General features: G+C 40.3%; 1 protein-coding gene across 7 annotated transcripts in view; it reads right to left on the reverse strand.

The window, feature by feature from the left end:
* RFX4 (regulatory factor X4) overlaps nucleotides 1-15892 on the reverse strand; it is a 94684-nt gene that overhangs the window by 48175 nt on the left and 30617 nt on the right. For 4 of the 7 annotated variants that reach the window (XM_048076625.2, XM_048076112.2, XM_013181030.3 and 1 more), the window contains 2 exons: nucleotides 14887-15010; nucleotides 3102-3163 (listed from right to left, as the gene is read on the reverse strand). In XM_048076625.2, the coding sequence (XP_047932582.1) occupies nucleotides 3102-3163; nucleotides 14887-14952 (128 nt within the window). In that variant the 5' untranslated portion in view covers nucleotides 14953-15010. Of the gene's footprint in view, nucleotides 1-3101; nucleotides 3164-14886; nucleotides 15040-15892 lie in introns of all 7 variants that reach the window. The other 3 variants (XM_048076237.2, XM_048076352.2, XM_013181032.3) reach the window with 1 other exon arrangement.

The raw sequence follows: 15892 nt of genomic DNA on the forward strand, positions 1-15892 counted from the left end.
ATCCAGCTATGATGGTAGGAGAGGTTACCATCTCCAGGTGTTCGTCATCCTCTCCAGACAGTTGCCGGGGAGTGATTTCAGAGTGCCACCAGCACATCAGTTCACTTGAATGGGACCTAGTTTGCTTTAGGTAAAATCATCCAGCTTTAATAAAGTCATTAATTAAAACAGTGAAAGAGCAGTATCTAAATGATGGCAGCTTAAACTAAGGTGATTTTTTTTTTTCCTATAGCAGATTCACTCACAGTCATTCACCCGCAAATCAGCACATGCCATAATCTCCAACCGAAAGTAGTGGCAAATAGCTGGAAGCCCTAATCTTGTCTACCAGCACAGATGGGCTGAGAGGTGGCCTGGGGAGTTGCAGGGACCTTCCTGTATGTTGCTCCCTAACCATGCCCGCTTGGGATGTTCCTTATCATCCATTAAAAATAAAAGCTATCTTGAGCTCAATATTGAATAATCCAGGTGACATTTATTTAAAAAAAAAAAAAAAAAAAAAAAAAAGCTGACACGATATGAATGGGATTTCCTGTCTTTAGTACCTCAGAAAGCCACGCTATCTGCTCCAAATCTGCCTGTCAGGGCTTAGACCAAAATGCATATTCCACACCAGAAGCCAGGCTCCAGACAGTCCTACCCTGTTACAGATAGATGACAAGACCCCCTTTCTGCCAAGCTACATGGAATATAAAAGGCTATAACACCAGATGTAGAAGTTTGGCCTTTTAGCTTGACTAGTAACAAGTCCAGGTTGCAGCTCAAGTCCCCACTTTGGTCTCTAGCAGCTGTCATACACACACTGTGTGTAACAGCCATAAAGCCTACCTACATCTGCCCTGCGAGCCTCAGCGGTATGTCTGGGGCTGGGGAAGAGGAAAGGAAATGCTACTGGGAGCTACCACCACAAATTACTGACGGAATGGGAAAAAGGAAAAGGTCACAGCAGGCAGGACAGCAAAAGTTCTAGGGAGACTGAGAGGTTTGTACAACTTCAACAGGGGTCAGTCTCTTATATCAAGTTTCCCCTTAAATCAATTCAAGAAAGAAAAATAAGACTGAAAGACTCAGACACATGATAGAATGTCACTATGCATTATTCCCTGTCCAGTATATTTCACTTGGTAGTACACTACATAAAATAGTTTTCCAGTTAGTTTCGAAATCATGCAGACAGCAACAGCTAAATTAACACAGAATTTTTTCCAGACAGCTTCCTCCTTAAGTAATTGTAACATCCTAAAAGGCAAAAATTCATTAGTGCAGTTCACAAAGATTATTTCTTGAACACGTCTCTGTATTCCTAACAGAAAACAAACAAAACCCACCACAACAACAAGGAAACACCCCTTAATACAATAAGCAGGGCTTGAAAGTTTGATCTGTAAGAGAACAACACGTAAGCTATGCAATCATTCTTTTAGTAAACAGCTGAATAGTTTTTCCTTTCATGGATCCAGTACCTGCAGCACTCCTTTAAAGAAAGAATAATCCCTTCACACCATATAGTTTCCATCAGCTTAAGTAACTCCTTGTGTATATATATAATTGGAGACTTTCAAGCTGCAGGACAGAAAGAAATCAACTTTTATGTTTAGATGCTTTCTCGTGCCTCACCTGTGGTGGAACTGTTTTTAAGCTCAGTGTGATAGAGACCATCTGCATGCTTACAGCAATAAACCCAGCTGCAAAAGAGAAAGCCTCACAACTGATGACCAAGAGTATAGTGCCACTGGAGCTCTGAACTTTGCAATGTTACAAGTTAGCAGTGCTATAAAAAGACTGAAGGCAGAACAGTATGAAATCAGATGATCTTAACCACTTCCATGGCCAAATTTCCTTGGCAGTAGAAATGAAGGGGAATGAAAATCATTGACTGGCAGCAATTGGTCAGCACAGTTGGTGATAAAGGGACTGAAGTGTTAAAGCATAAAGTAATTTATTTACATAATGTTTAACTGGAATGCATCAGATGTTTATGAAAACAAAACCAGAGCTCAGTTGTAGCTGTGCTGGGTCTAGCAAGGAGTGTATTTATTGAGAAGTACACTATGCAGGTAATGCTGTGAATGTGTTTATACCTCTCCTCTTCAATGGATCAAATGATTCCTTTGTATGCCATAATAATTGGAGTGTTAACTACTGATGTAGTTATCATCTTTTGGACCAGAAGAATTCAATTTTATACCTACTGAGGCTGTGAAATATGAGTGACTATGTATGATCTCCTCACAGGGGTGAGCAGGGACTATCAGGGACCAAGGATTTTGCAGAGCAGTTCACAGAAACTCCTTACTTGCTAGATAGGAATCAGAACTACTGCGAAGATGGCATGAGAAGAGTTATGTGACCTGAAAGCCCCTCTGATAGGCATGCAGGTTAGGGGAAAAAATGCAAGAGCTGTTAAGTCTCACTGATTTTTAGCCTCATTGAGAGCAAAGAGACGTTGCTTTTACAGACACAAGTCACCTTCGGTCAGTTGATCAAAGGTATCTTGCCCCTCTGAGAGACTCCTAGAGCTGAAGAAGGAGTGAATCTGAATCTATTTCTCCTTCTGGAATTACGATGAACTGTTTTCAGAGGTACCATCTTTTGGATAAGGCAATAAACTTATTCTTTGATCACTTAAAGATACTTTGGATTTCATTACACAGCAAAAAATGGTCATTAAATCCAGGTTTATGGTCAATTTCAGTTTAGACCAATGTATAATTCTACCTAAAACCCCCATAGCATTCTGCCACTTATCCTCTAAACTGAAACATGATGTTAACCAGCTGTCATTTCCCAGCCTCCAACAGTAGCTCTACTAGTGCTAGGTGTGAATGCCCTTTATGTTGTGTAAAGTGAGTTGAGAAGAAGAATTATAGAAACAACATGGAAAATATTGGCAATGAAATCAGTAAAAGATCTTCATTAGACTACCTACACAGGACTATCACTGCTGAATCAATAAGACAATGTAAAAACTGCAATGGAACCTCCATCAAAGTTAGTTTTTAATTCCCCAACTGGACAAATCATTCCCTGATGTTCAGTACAGTAAAGCCAGGGCCAGATGGGGCCCTGTGCAAGATGATAGTATACCATACACTGCTTACTTTGATTGGCCTCTGGTTCCAAGTCTCCTTGTCGTTAGCTGTGGAAACTGTTGCCTTATTATCTGCAAATGAATAGAGCTGATATTAGAAAAAATTGAAAAGCACATTTGATAAGAATTTATTACAGACTGTAAAGACCAAAAAAAAAAAAAAAGTACTATGTCACCAAAATACATGGAAGGGGAAATCAGAAGAAAGCTTTTCATTTTTTCCATTACTGAAAAAAAGAGAAATAAGCTTTTAAATTCAGTATAATTCTATTAACTACCACCAGTTTAAATAAAGACTTTCTGAAGTTACTGGAGCAGAACATAGTTCCTTAAAATCTAAGATCAGTTCTACCTCTAAAATTACAAGGATTGTACTTAGAATTGGCTGGGTATTTATGTCAGTTGCAGGATCAATAAAACTGTGTTTGCTGCAACTAGAGGAAACTTTCCTTTTGAGAGTTTTGGAGGCAACAGTTCTTTAAAGTCCTTCCCTGCCATTAAACACTCCCTTTTCTAAAAGATGATTCTGTGAAGAGATTTTGGTATTTGACAGGGGCACCACTTACACCAGCAAAGACTCACTGTTGCATTTGTAAAGACAGCTCATAATCGATTTATTCTCTATGGAAAACAAGTGCATCTCAGGAACAGCAGGATATTGTCAAGAATCTGGACTCTACTCTGTCAGCTGAGATTAAAAGAACACTGCTACCGTAAAACAAAACTTCTTTAGCACCAGATGCATTTAAGGAAATAGATTAACTAATGTAGATCGTGCCTTCAGTAGCCAGATCCTACGTCAACCAGGCTACTCCTGATGAAAATGCTCTGCTCGAGTTGCTGGGAAGGTAGCTCTCAGCACCTTGCAGGATTGAACCTGATTCTCAGTGTGGTCTGCAGCAGTAGCAAAATTCATCTGGCAGAACAGTCATGCAAAAAAGACCACAGTAAGCCTTGAAGATTCACTTATGAGAGAAATTTCTTCCTTTTCTAATTTGTAACCTATTTTAATTGTGTTTGCATGATATAAATTGCTAAATGTTTCCTATTTTGGGGGGGAAAACAAGTAGCATTAAAAGAAAGCAGACATACGAGATGGAATACAACTGTTCAACCAGAAGAAAATGTCAAGTTTGATTAAATGATATAGATTTTTTCCCCGTGAGCCATTTTGCCACAGTGATAAATATTTAATCCTGATTGATGACTGAAAGCTCTAGAACATGTATTTGGATCAAAAGGTACTATATAAATAAAGACATTACAATGTCACATATTTGACTGTTCCTTTGGTAATATTTTTTATCAAACATACAATCAGCTTTCTTTCATATCATGTAAAAATTGACCTGCATTGGTTTCCAAGAGCTTTGCACAACATGGCTTCTGTCAAAAACACAGCATAGACTTGGACTCGCTAGGTTGTTCAGCTTTAATTTCTGGAGCAAAACTTCAGCAAACAGTAAAACACTTTTGTGGAGCTGTGAAAGTTCAGCCTAGCTGTTTGATAAATGAGCAGACAGGCAAGCAGCCCTTCTTTCTTTTTTTGTATGGATTCAATGAAGCCTGCCTAAAGAACACCACATGCTGTTCCAGCTACTGATCTAACATTCCGCAACATCTCAGCCTTCCAAATTCCCTTTAATTACACATTAATCCCACCCCTCTCTCTTTCATTTTCTGCAGACAGGGCTGGGGGCTCCACAAGGCTGTGGGAAAAAAGGCAGTGTTGAAGAACTACTTTCTGAGGATGGCTTTTTGGGTTAGGGGATTTTTTTTTTTGGTAGCAGTTGTCATTCAGAAAATTCCATTCCTCTCCTAAAGTCGATTTTACAGCAGTAGACTCAAAAGTAAATCTTAATATTAGATTTACTTTTACCTTAATTTTTCTTTTTGGAACAATATGAACACGTATTACTTTCAAAGTGTGTCTAGTAGTGATGAAGTGTTACAATGCACACTGTAAATGCTACTTTATGAACCATATGCCGTGGGAGTTCCTGGGATTTAAATAAATCGGCCAATTTCTACATACCAGGGCAGAGGTGATCAGGAAAGGAGAATAACAGAGCAGTCGATCAGATGATCCTTCTTCTTTTCTTTTGTTTCTTTTTTAAATCCAGCATGTTTAAACAATGAGGTACACCTTTCGGGATACAGCCAAAATTCTGCGTCTCTTAAAATATTCTTTACCAGTAATTTACAAAAGAAAATCTAGCAAACCTCTGAAAGAAAACATCAGGATTCTTTGATCTAACGCAGCATGCATAAGCTATGTATAGCACGGCGTACTCATGCTTGGGTGCCTGTACATATGAGCATCAGTATTTGTGTTTGTGTTTGGAATGAAACAAGTCAAGTAAGGAATGAACTAGCTGTTAAATATAAATGTTTATATTTGTCTACACTTATGTGAATCCCTATGCAATGATATTGCCAAAGGGAATGAGATTTCCCTGAAAGGAAAGAGGAAGTCGGAGCAGGAAGGACAAAGCGGAGTTCATTGTACACTGAAATAAGTGGAAAAAGAAGAGTCCAAAAAGTTGATTTTAAATCGTGTTTTCTGCCTGAAAAGTCTCCCTGTAAAAAACACCATATTTTGGTTGTGTCTTTATTGACTACAGAGAAAATGAGTTAATTTTACATCTGAAAAGAGATGGGGGGAGAGCATTCCTAGATATCAGACATAAAAATTCAGGTTAGATCTGAAAACCAAGTTGGATCCTTTTCCTTTCATCACTGCAGCGGGGTTGCATAAGCAGAAATGAAGCAAGGCCTGACCATGCAGTTCAGACCTCCCTCTGAATGGAGTCCAGTCCCTGTTCTCACAGCAGTGCTGGCTTCTCAACAGAAGCAGTGGTAAAAAGATCTCATGGGTGGTGTCCAAGGGAATTTGGGAGTGAGCGGAACTTTTACGATTGTCCCTCAATGGAACTGAAATTTCATCCCACTCTTCTCCAAATTTACCACTAATCCAGCTGCCTATGAAATCTGCTGAGTAAAGGGATGCAGGCTTTATATTTTCCAAGTAATATTCCATCAAAATTATGTGGCAATTTTGACTTCTATGCACTACTTTATGCTACTTGGCTTTTTGTTTTTGAGACAGATGCAGACCAGGAGTTTCACATGCAAATATTTCTGCCCCTACTGTATTAGCCTCAGCAACCAATGCTCCTTCAATTTCTTTCTCAGTTACTAAACTTCAGTTCTTTTCTCCCTTTCTTTCCTCTGTGCCCTGCTTAAGACCCTTTCTCACCTTCTGCCTATAGAAGATCTTGTATGATTTTCTTGGTTAAATATGTATAAATATGTATTAAGAACTGCTTTATCTTCTTTCAACTCCATGGTTCTCTTGGCGATTGCATGCCATACAGATAAGAGCCAGACAGAACTCATTACATTATAAAACACCACATGTATAGTTTTCACCTTTCCAGTGGACTCGTAGAGCCAGGTCTGCATTTGTTTAACCCTTTTGCAGATAATCCTGATGCATGGCACAGGAAGAACACAAGGGATCCTTTTTTTCTGTCAGGCAGTACCTGTTCCACTCTGAATGTATGTGGCAGCCAAAGTGAATGCAGGGAAGAGTCGCCTCATATCCTTCTCTCACACTGAGATTACAGTGCTGGTAGTACAACATTCAACATATATTGCACTGAACTCGGAGCTAACAGGATTTTTACCCCATTTTGGCCTTTGAAACATAGGTGTCTAAATAAACTTGAATGAAATATCTATTTACTTGTATTTTTGGTCATTCTTAAAATAGCGGAATAAAAGTGAAATAAATTACTTAAGCACCCATGTGAAACAGAGAGAACGCTTTATTAGCAACAACTAGAAAAATGCACTTCCTCTGTAAAGGTCTATATCGTAGCCCACACAACCTATGAACCCTAGCCATGGCTAACTGCAGGAGCTGTCCTGTTACCAGCAAACGGCTGCACAGGCGCATTCCTTCATCCTGGTTACTGCCAGCTGTAATTTCTGCCATCGCACCTACCCTCATAACTCTAGCACTGGGATTCAAACATGAGCAGACAGCCTCAGCTTAAAAATGAGAAGTGCATCGTCTATTACGCCTTCATTCCTAAATTATGACCCATCATTCCTTATTTGATTCACTACCAAACTGTGAACTTTGTTTTCTACTTTTTTTTTTTAATTATTGTTTTTATCTTTCATGAGATGACATCCCAAAACAAAACAGGGGAAAAAAAAAAAGCATCTCATGCATTTGTCTTCATGCTAACAAATAAGTATGTAAGAAACCAGCGATGTCAGGAAACTTTTGAAATCTTTTTTTCCTCTTTCCCTATGTCAAAATGTTATATTTTCCTCTGGGGGCAATAGACAGAGGAAGACTTTATGCTCATTTTGTTCGTGCATCTGATCTAGAGGGACATTATTCTTCATGACTCTTGTTCCTTTCTGTTTGAAATAATTCTAGCCGTGCTTCTAGAACTTCCCAGGGTAATGAAATAAAATCAAATTAAGTTGCATCACAGCATTTGAACACTGCCAGAATGAGAAACTGATTCCAGGCTCCAGGACCTGGAACTCTGAGAAGTTCTAGAGAGATTCCAAATACAGCAAAATAATTTATCTTTCCTCTGATAACAACTCCTTATAACAAGGCCTTGCTCTATTTACCTCAACACAGGTTTCCAATCCCACATCTAGAGGGCATGTATTGCTTCTATGAAGTCAGGGACAGAAGATCTGGGTTTATTTATCCACATTTATTGTAGTTTTTCAGACTTAAACTTCTTTGTCATGGCAGGACGAAAGTAAGAAGTGACGACAAATGTAATTATACTCCCACACAGCTATGCTTTCCTTATTTTCAGCGCTGTCAAACAAAAACAACCCTGATGTCCTCAGTCTTATATAATAAATGTAAAATTTTCAGGGTCATTCATCTCTGACCTGTTACTGCTCTGGCCCGGATCATTCTGGGGTTTCCCCATCTGCTCCAGTGCTTTTAAAAACCCTGTCCTGAGATATCTGCTATTATTAAGACTCGTGCTAACAGGTACCTTTTGGATCAAAGGGCTTGGTGCTGGCTTGACAGCACACTACCTTGAGTAAAAGGTCAGGAAAGGTTTTGTCCCACTGATAGGAAAGTGCACGATCAAACCAGTCCATTACAAAATATCATTCCTGTTCCCCAAATCCACCAAACTGTGTGAAGAAAAGGGGAAGCAGCATGACTGTGTCTATACCCTGCTCCTTTCTCACTTACTTGCATAACCCCTAGAAGGAAGAGCATAGTGTACAGATTTAGTATGCTTCACCCCGCATCTCTGGTCAGTTTAGATTCAACAGCCTTCCCATTTCTCTACACTCGCTTTCATCATTTTATGGAATGAATCATGGCCTAGCTGTAGGATAAGATCTTACTTTAGCACCGATACATCTCAACTGATATTGCAACGCAAGTCAGACAAGCCTGTTGGCACTTTCTTTAATGCCCATGCCCAATTCTGCCTGCTGTGGAGATTAGACTCCACGAGGAACTCCATCTGAACTGGATCCTTTAGCAAAGCTTGTGAGACCTCAGCTCAAATTCATCCACATCCAACAATATCCTCCTTCAGCAGTTCCCCCAGCCAGATGGAATCCAGCCTAAGGCATGATCAAACAGCTTTCTGCATTCCAACAAAGCTGCGAACACCGAATGCTCTGACTCAGACGCCGAACTGAGCCACAGCCACTTTCTGTGCTGGTTTGCTGAAGCCAAGCAGACCTAAAACCCTGCGCAACTCCCCCTGCTCTTTCCTGGTGCCAGCGTGCTTCCTGCCATCACACCCAGCGTATCTGTGGGAAAAGGCTGAGCGCCAGCATCCCTGCACTCTGGCAGACCCTGTGCTGTACGAACTGCCTCTGGGACGTGCTGACAAGGCATGAGGTAAAGCAGCCCAGAGGCCACTCTGCTTCATGCCCAAGGTCTGAGTGGAAGCCAGATGCTTCAAGTGGCAAAGCCTGTAAAAATGCCTTTGCTAGAGGGCAAATCTTCGGGAAAGAGAAAGTCTCTCTAGAGAAACGGAGGGGTCCTTGCTGGTTTTCTTACTCCCCAAGCTCAAGGAGAAAAAGGCAATAGACAGCAAGCTGCAGGAATAACAAGGGATCTGTAAAGCAGCACCAGGGGGACAAAGCTTTCTGAGTACCCGGTAGGACCACCCTTCCCCACGCCAGTATGACCACTTGCTTCCGTGGTTATTATGGACTTCTCCAAGGAGGCTGACCTGGAAGATTCGGAATCAGTGAGAAATGTCATACTGGTATGAACTGTCCTTCAGTCAGCAACATTAGCTGTTAAGAAGAGATGAAGGAAAAGCAGAGGTTGCTCAGATGGCGCTGACAGACTGATATGGTCCTTCAATGCAATAACAGAAACCACATCCTCAGCTTTAGATTGATTTTTCCCCAGCTCCATTTTTCTTTTCTATATTACCTTGAAAAAGTCTAATAAAAAAAATTCCATGCGTAGTAATTGTCCATAATAAAGCACTTGCTATTTTAGACTAACAGAAGAGAGCACTAAAGTAAATTTGGCATTGCTATACACTTACCATTGAGGCTACTAGGAAGCAAATTGAGAGTACAGGGGAAATAATACGTCTGCAGGAGATGCATCTCCTTTGCACAGCAGGCAATTTCCAGGTGCGTGCAGTACAGAATGCAATCACATTGGAGTGTCATTATCAAAGAGGTTTCAATGATGTTAACTTGTCTGTCCTTTTTAAAAGTCAATGTATACTATGCTAGCATGAAACTGTAAATCCAATCTGTGTTAATCACGCTTGGAGGAACAGTCCTGCTGGCAAAACTTTTCGGCATAGAGACATAGTGATAAAAGAAGGCTCTGGCTGGTGCAGCTCAAAGTGCCCTGGAGCAAAGCAAACTATATTGGAATCAAACTTCTTTTCCCAGTATAACCGTGTCTCAGACCTTTTTTTTTTGGCAGGGTGGAAATATTATTCAAAAATGTAAAAGATCTTTCCTAGCCAATATTGCAGATCTTTTGTATGTCTTTCCCTTCTTTATTTATTGAAATAAATTTATTTTGAACCAGTTTTCACTTCGAGCAAAGCCACTCAGGGAGCAATCAAGAGGCTCTGAAATTTGTGTAAGCATACAACTCATGTTAAATCTCTTTATGCTGCCATAGTTTTGTAAAGGGAACTCAGGCTGAGGAAGAACCAGCCTGCAAAGTGTCAACTTTTTCTTTTTCCTTTTCAAATACTTCTTTACTACTGCTTGTCAAAAGACATGGCAAGAAAGCAAAAAAGAAAGCAAGAAAGAAAGGAAAAGAAAGAAAGAAAAAAAAAGAAAAGAGAGACAAGAAGAAAGTATTTAACCTCCAGGGGGCATATGGGAGTTGTGGGAAGAACTCTATCAGGATGCAAAGAGTTTGCATCATGACAAAACTAAGTGTTCCTAAGTTCTCCGTACGAGAAATTAGCAGGGTACTGGAGGTACTGGAGGTGACAGCACTACACAGTAAATGTGAATTGGTCAACTAAGGACTTAGGGGACAGGGGAAACAGGTGTGGAAGAGGAAGATTACATCTTCAAAAGGCTCAATTGGAAAAAATAGGAGGGGGTCATACAGGGTCACAAAAGAAACAAAAACCATTGTTGGCTGAGGAGATAAAAGTGAAAGAGAAGCCTAAGGACCTACCACCCCGGTGACTTGGTTCAGCTAGGACAGAACCACCAAGCCTTACCCAACCAATCCACATGCAACAGTTACTGGGTAGCTCCTAGCCCGGTGTGTTAACTGTCAGTAATATTTTATTAAAAACAAAGCACACACCTGCTCAGCTCTCCCTGCTACAGGCAGTGGAGAACTTCCATTGGAAACATCCTAAGCTCCTCTCTCTGAGGCCACTGAGAGCAGAGCCGCAGGCATCTGTGGCACATGCCTGAAGGCTGCTGTCGTTTTTAAGTAGCATTAGGGCTTTCACTTCTTCTGCCTGAAGACTAATTCACAATGTAAATACGTTCACTGTGGGAAAGCTTTCCTCGTATGCAACATTCTGCTGTAAGAACTCCATGTCATGCCCGTCCTTCCTCCCTTTACTTCCCTGTCTTCCCACTGGCCCCATGGAGCAGTTTTACTTTACTTTACTCTGGGGTGAGGTCAAGGTCCTGTTGAATACAATACATTTTGCCACTGCCTACAGTAAGAGCAGAAGTTTAGCACTGGAGTCTTCACTTGCTGGTACCAAGTTGTAATCAGCAAACTAACACAGGGCTCTCCCTAGTCACTGTTCAGTTAGAGCATGTGGGTAAAATTGTGCTTGGTCCTGTATTTTCCAGGCAATAAAAAGCTCTGCAATAATAAACTAGGTTACATAGCTGTTAGCAGACTGGGAAATGGTAGTATATACAAAACTGCCTGTAATTTTCACACATTATTTGGCTGAGTAAAGAACTAAAAACGTGGCTAATGTGCCAAAGCTACAGCTGCCTTTGCCATATAAGAATGTATCACTTCAATAGCCATTACTCTTCCTTATTTTATACGTACTTTAAGGGACTTAGGAGTGTAGCTTGCTTTCTTAAAGGTGTTTATTTACAAAGTAATTCTGTTCTTTCCTTTTCTTATTACTTTTCTTGCTATTAGCCTGGTTTCCTCAGGAAACAGTCTGTGAGATATTGCTGTCTCTCTGCTAATCTTTCCACCCCGCCGTTCCCCAGGGCAATTTTTGTTTCACTAATCCAATACTACCAAATGCCTGCGGTCCAGTCCATGTCTTAGAGGTTTAACAGAAAACGCTGGCCGGATAGCGGGGAGAGCATACTGATATGAAGGCTGAAGACAAGACAGGGAATACAGCTGAGCCTTTAGGTGAGCCACTTGGCACTGCCTTACTAGACAGTCACGAGTATAAGGTAACAAGTCACCACTTCTATTGCTCTCAGCCAGCCACCCCATGTGCTGCTTTCTTGCCCAGCTGTCTGGGCATGGGGAGGAAAGACAAGAACACAGACAGGCTTGAGGGAATCTAAAAATAACATAGAAAGAAAGTGCAGCACATGCAGTGATTGGGACCTGGAAATAACTGAAAGCACTGTGGGGAAACATGGAGATATTAGAGAAGGTTTAGGTACGGCTATGGATTTAGGGAACATAGGTAATGGTAGGAAACAAGGTCCATTAGTTCAGCTGTTCACAAACAATTTGCTCTCTCTTCTGTGCTTTGTTGTGGGTAAATTTCACTTACATCAGGGTTAAGCAGTAGACAGGGGCTGAAGCACCGTCTACAAACCTTAATCTGGAGAAATAATTTCCAGGCAAGCTTCTTGTCTCAAGTGGTATCTTTAAAAGTGAAATTAATGCTCGTGTTAATTCAGATGTAGCTAACAAGTAACAACGCATTAGGACGTTACTTATTACGGATTGTCTTAATGTGCTGAACTCCATGTCTGTTTCTGAAAACTACCAGTCTGTTGAAGAAAAAGCCTAAATGTTTAACATTGCCCACAGAGCTAAAGTTCAAAGATGAATCATAAATTTAATGTGGTCCATTGAAAGGCGAACTGTCTACAATTTCACAGAACAACTAACCCCTTTCTCTGGAGAAGATGACAGCTGCAGGGCTCTTGATGATTCCCAATGAGGACAAACATGTCTGGGGTCTCTGTTTCGGCAGCTAAGTGCGGAAGCCCTCAAATAGCACCTATTTCACTGCACTGCCTCCAAGGCATTTGTGCAGCACACATTGCCAATACGTTATTTAAGTTATGTGATAACAACTCGGTTGGCTAAAACTTCTTCTGTGTACCTACTCCTAAGGAGAATCTGACTGCAAGTTACTGACCGAATGGTGGGTGTGTACCTTGGAGACCTTCATGACTGTGCGGGACATTTTTCTTAGCAATAACGGGTCTGACACAATCACTGGGGTCTGCTCTGAGCTCTGCACATGCAGAAGCCCGTTCTGCTTCAAAATTCACGTCAGTGTTGTCTGAGGTTCCTGGACACACTTATACAGAAGCCTCAGTTTTCATGTCCAAAAGTAATGGCCACACAAAACACTATTTTAGGACAGCACTGGGAAGTTTCTGTATGGGTTCATCTCCACAAAAAGGAGAAAACAAACTTCATGGATCACTGTGTCAGAACTAACTTTATTGCAACCGAGTGGAAAATACTTGTAACACAGCACATAAAAAAAATGGAATATCATGATTTTGGATGGAAGACACTGTATCTGTCCTGCTAGGCCGAGACAACCCTACTGATGAACAGGTATATGTGTAAAAGAGCAGGCAAAATGAGGATGGAGTAATATACACTATAACAAGACTGCTGCATATTGAATACTGAAGTCCCTGGTGAAATTATGTTTTGCTGAAATAATTCCAGAGTATTTATTCCTTACAATTTGTAGAAGTTTTCAGTAGCAGCAAAAGTAACATTGCGTAAATTTTACCCACATCCCAGTGTGTTAGTTTGCATGAAATCTGTTTCTTGTTCTCACTCTTCCAAAACTACATGTTGCCACTGTACTTAGCCACTTGGTAGCAATAATATATAAAATGAACACTTTCATACATATGCAGCATATTTAAACAGAAACCTAACACAGAATCAACTGAGCTATGGTCTTTATGGCATGACAAACATTGTGATGTTAAAACTTGGTGCATTTTACTTGCCTTACTAAACTGCCTACATAAAGATGCACTAGAGAAAATGACACCTCATTAACTACATTCTTCTCCTTCACCTACTCTTTACGCAGGCACTTACCCTAGGAATATTTTTCCCTTCTTTGAATACCCAGCAGTTCTATAGAATAAATGTTGCAAACACTAGAAGAGAATAGCTTATAGGACAATTGGCTTCAGATTTACACTTGCAAGCATTTCAAATACAGTGGCAAACTCTACATTTTGTTTTTCTTCACAGCCTACAAGTTTTAAAGACCTGTGACAAATTCTAGAGTAGAAATTTAGCTTTAAATAAAAATTTGAAAAATATCATTCTATTTTTCACTGAGAGGAAAACGCCATCTGATCAGAAATTCCAAAATAAGAACTTTGTGTAACACCTTAGCCACCCACTAATATCTGGTAGCATAAACCTTTACTGCTCACATCTGGATAACGCATGGCTGCATCTGTTGAAAGAGTGTGTCTCCACTGTAAGTCAGGAAATAACCACAGTGGCTCTTACTACAGCTGGCCTGGAAAGTGGAAGCACAAGAAACCGCAAAGATAATTGGGCAGCCTGCATTTGCAGTGCCACACAAACACTACTGGATGCTTTCTGGACCTGCACATCTGGAAGGATTGTACCCCAATGTGGATTTGCCAGTGTGTGCTGACATCCTTAACTCAAGGGTCTCCATGCCATGCTTACAAGAATGCCACGGGCAGGCCCAGGACTAAATGATTGATATTTGACACTTTTGTTTTAAAAAAAATATGTATTTATTAAAGCACTACAGGTCACAATGCTTACACTGGCTTGTGTTTGACTTCCAAGCTACCGATATTGTATAGTATGTCACTGTGAGCCAGGCTGACAACAGCCACGCTGAAATGATGAAAAAAATTAGTGTGCTCTGCAGCTTAGTCATGATGAGAAATGATTCCAACCTTCTAAATGCTTAAAATCTTAGCCTTTTTCTTAAAACCTGAATACATAAGATGTTCCATTCATATACCTCTATCTCTAGCAGTAAATGCTGATTTAATTTTTTTTCAATAATCCAACCTCACCTGAACCAGATGAGAGCTCAAGGCACCACACTGCCGATTAGACTCACCTTCCCAAAGCTGGCGGCATTAACAGGTTGCGTGTCATTTTTCTCACAGAAGTCCAAGTAATGCATGTAGAGAGCACTTCGAGGAATGCAAACACCTTCTGCAATCTCATAGTTCTCCTCCAGCCTTAAAAAGCAAATATCAAACAGAGAAAACTGCAAGTATGTTGGATGTACAGTTAATGGTGTGCAAAGCTGTATCTCTAAGACCAAACTCTACAGCTTCTGCTCATCTACTAAATTTTCACTACTCTGTTCTTAAGTGTTCCTTCCAATTCACTTCCATAAAGCTTGCTTGCTTAATTTGGCTGGTGCTTGCTATCAAATATATAGATTGTGAGTTCTCAGAGGCAACTGAAGATTAACACAACAGGATATTGGACTGTAACCATGCCCCAACGTGCTCTTTTCTGGAAAAAATAAACTAGCAATCTGTTATATCCTAAAAGCATCTAGCAATAAACAAATTTAAGTACAACTATTGAACAACAACAAACATTCACTGAGGGGCAGCATTCTCTCATCTTTACAGGACAGGTCACCATTGGTTCGTGACACTTTTCACTCATGTCCAGCTGCCAAAATCCTTACCTGGAGGAAGCATACATGGCTAAAGAAAGTTACTTGTAAATAGTGAAGAATGTGCACAAAATTGTGTCTCTACAATGTTTTTATCACTATCGCTGATTAACTAAGTTTGAAAAATCAAGAGTCTTATCTGCTGAATGCAGTAGTGAAATAACATCCTCGTTTGCCTTGGAGAAATGGTTATCATTCATGCCCACATGCAAACACACAACTACAATTTTTTTAATTATGCGTCAAATACATGAATAGGTAAATGCTTCATGTTTAAAATTTGAAATTACACTCTTCATAAGTCTATAGATTACAAGAATTCCTTTGAAATTATATTCTTCTGATTGCTGACCCAAACAATTTCTAGAGCTATTTAGGGACACACCTAACTGTAAAACCATAATCTTGTCACCCATGGTATCACTCGTGC

The sequence above is a fragment of the Anser cygnoides genome, chromosome 1 (genome assembly GCF_040182565.1).
Source record: "Anser cygnoides isolate HZ-2024a breed goose chromosome 1, Taihu_goose_T2T_genome, whole genome shotgun sequence".
Lineage (NCBI taxonomy): Eukaryota > Metazoa > Chordata > Aves > Anseriformes > Anatidae > Anser > Anser cygnoides.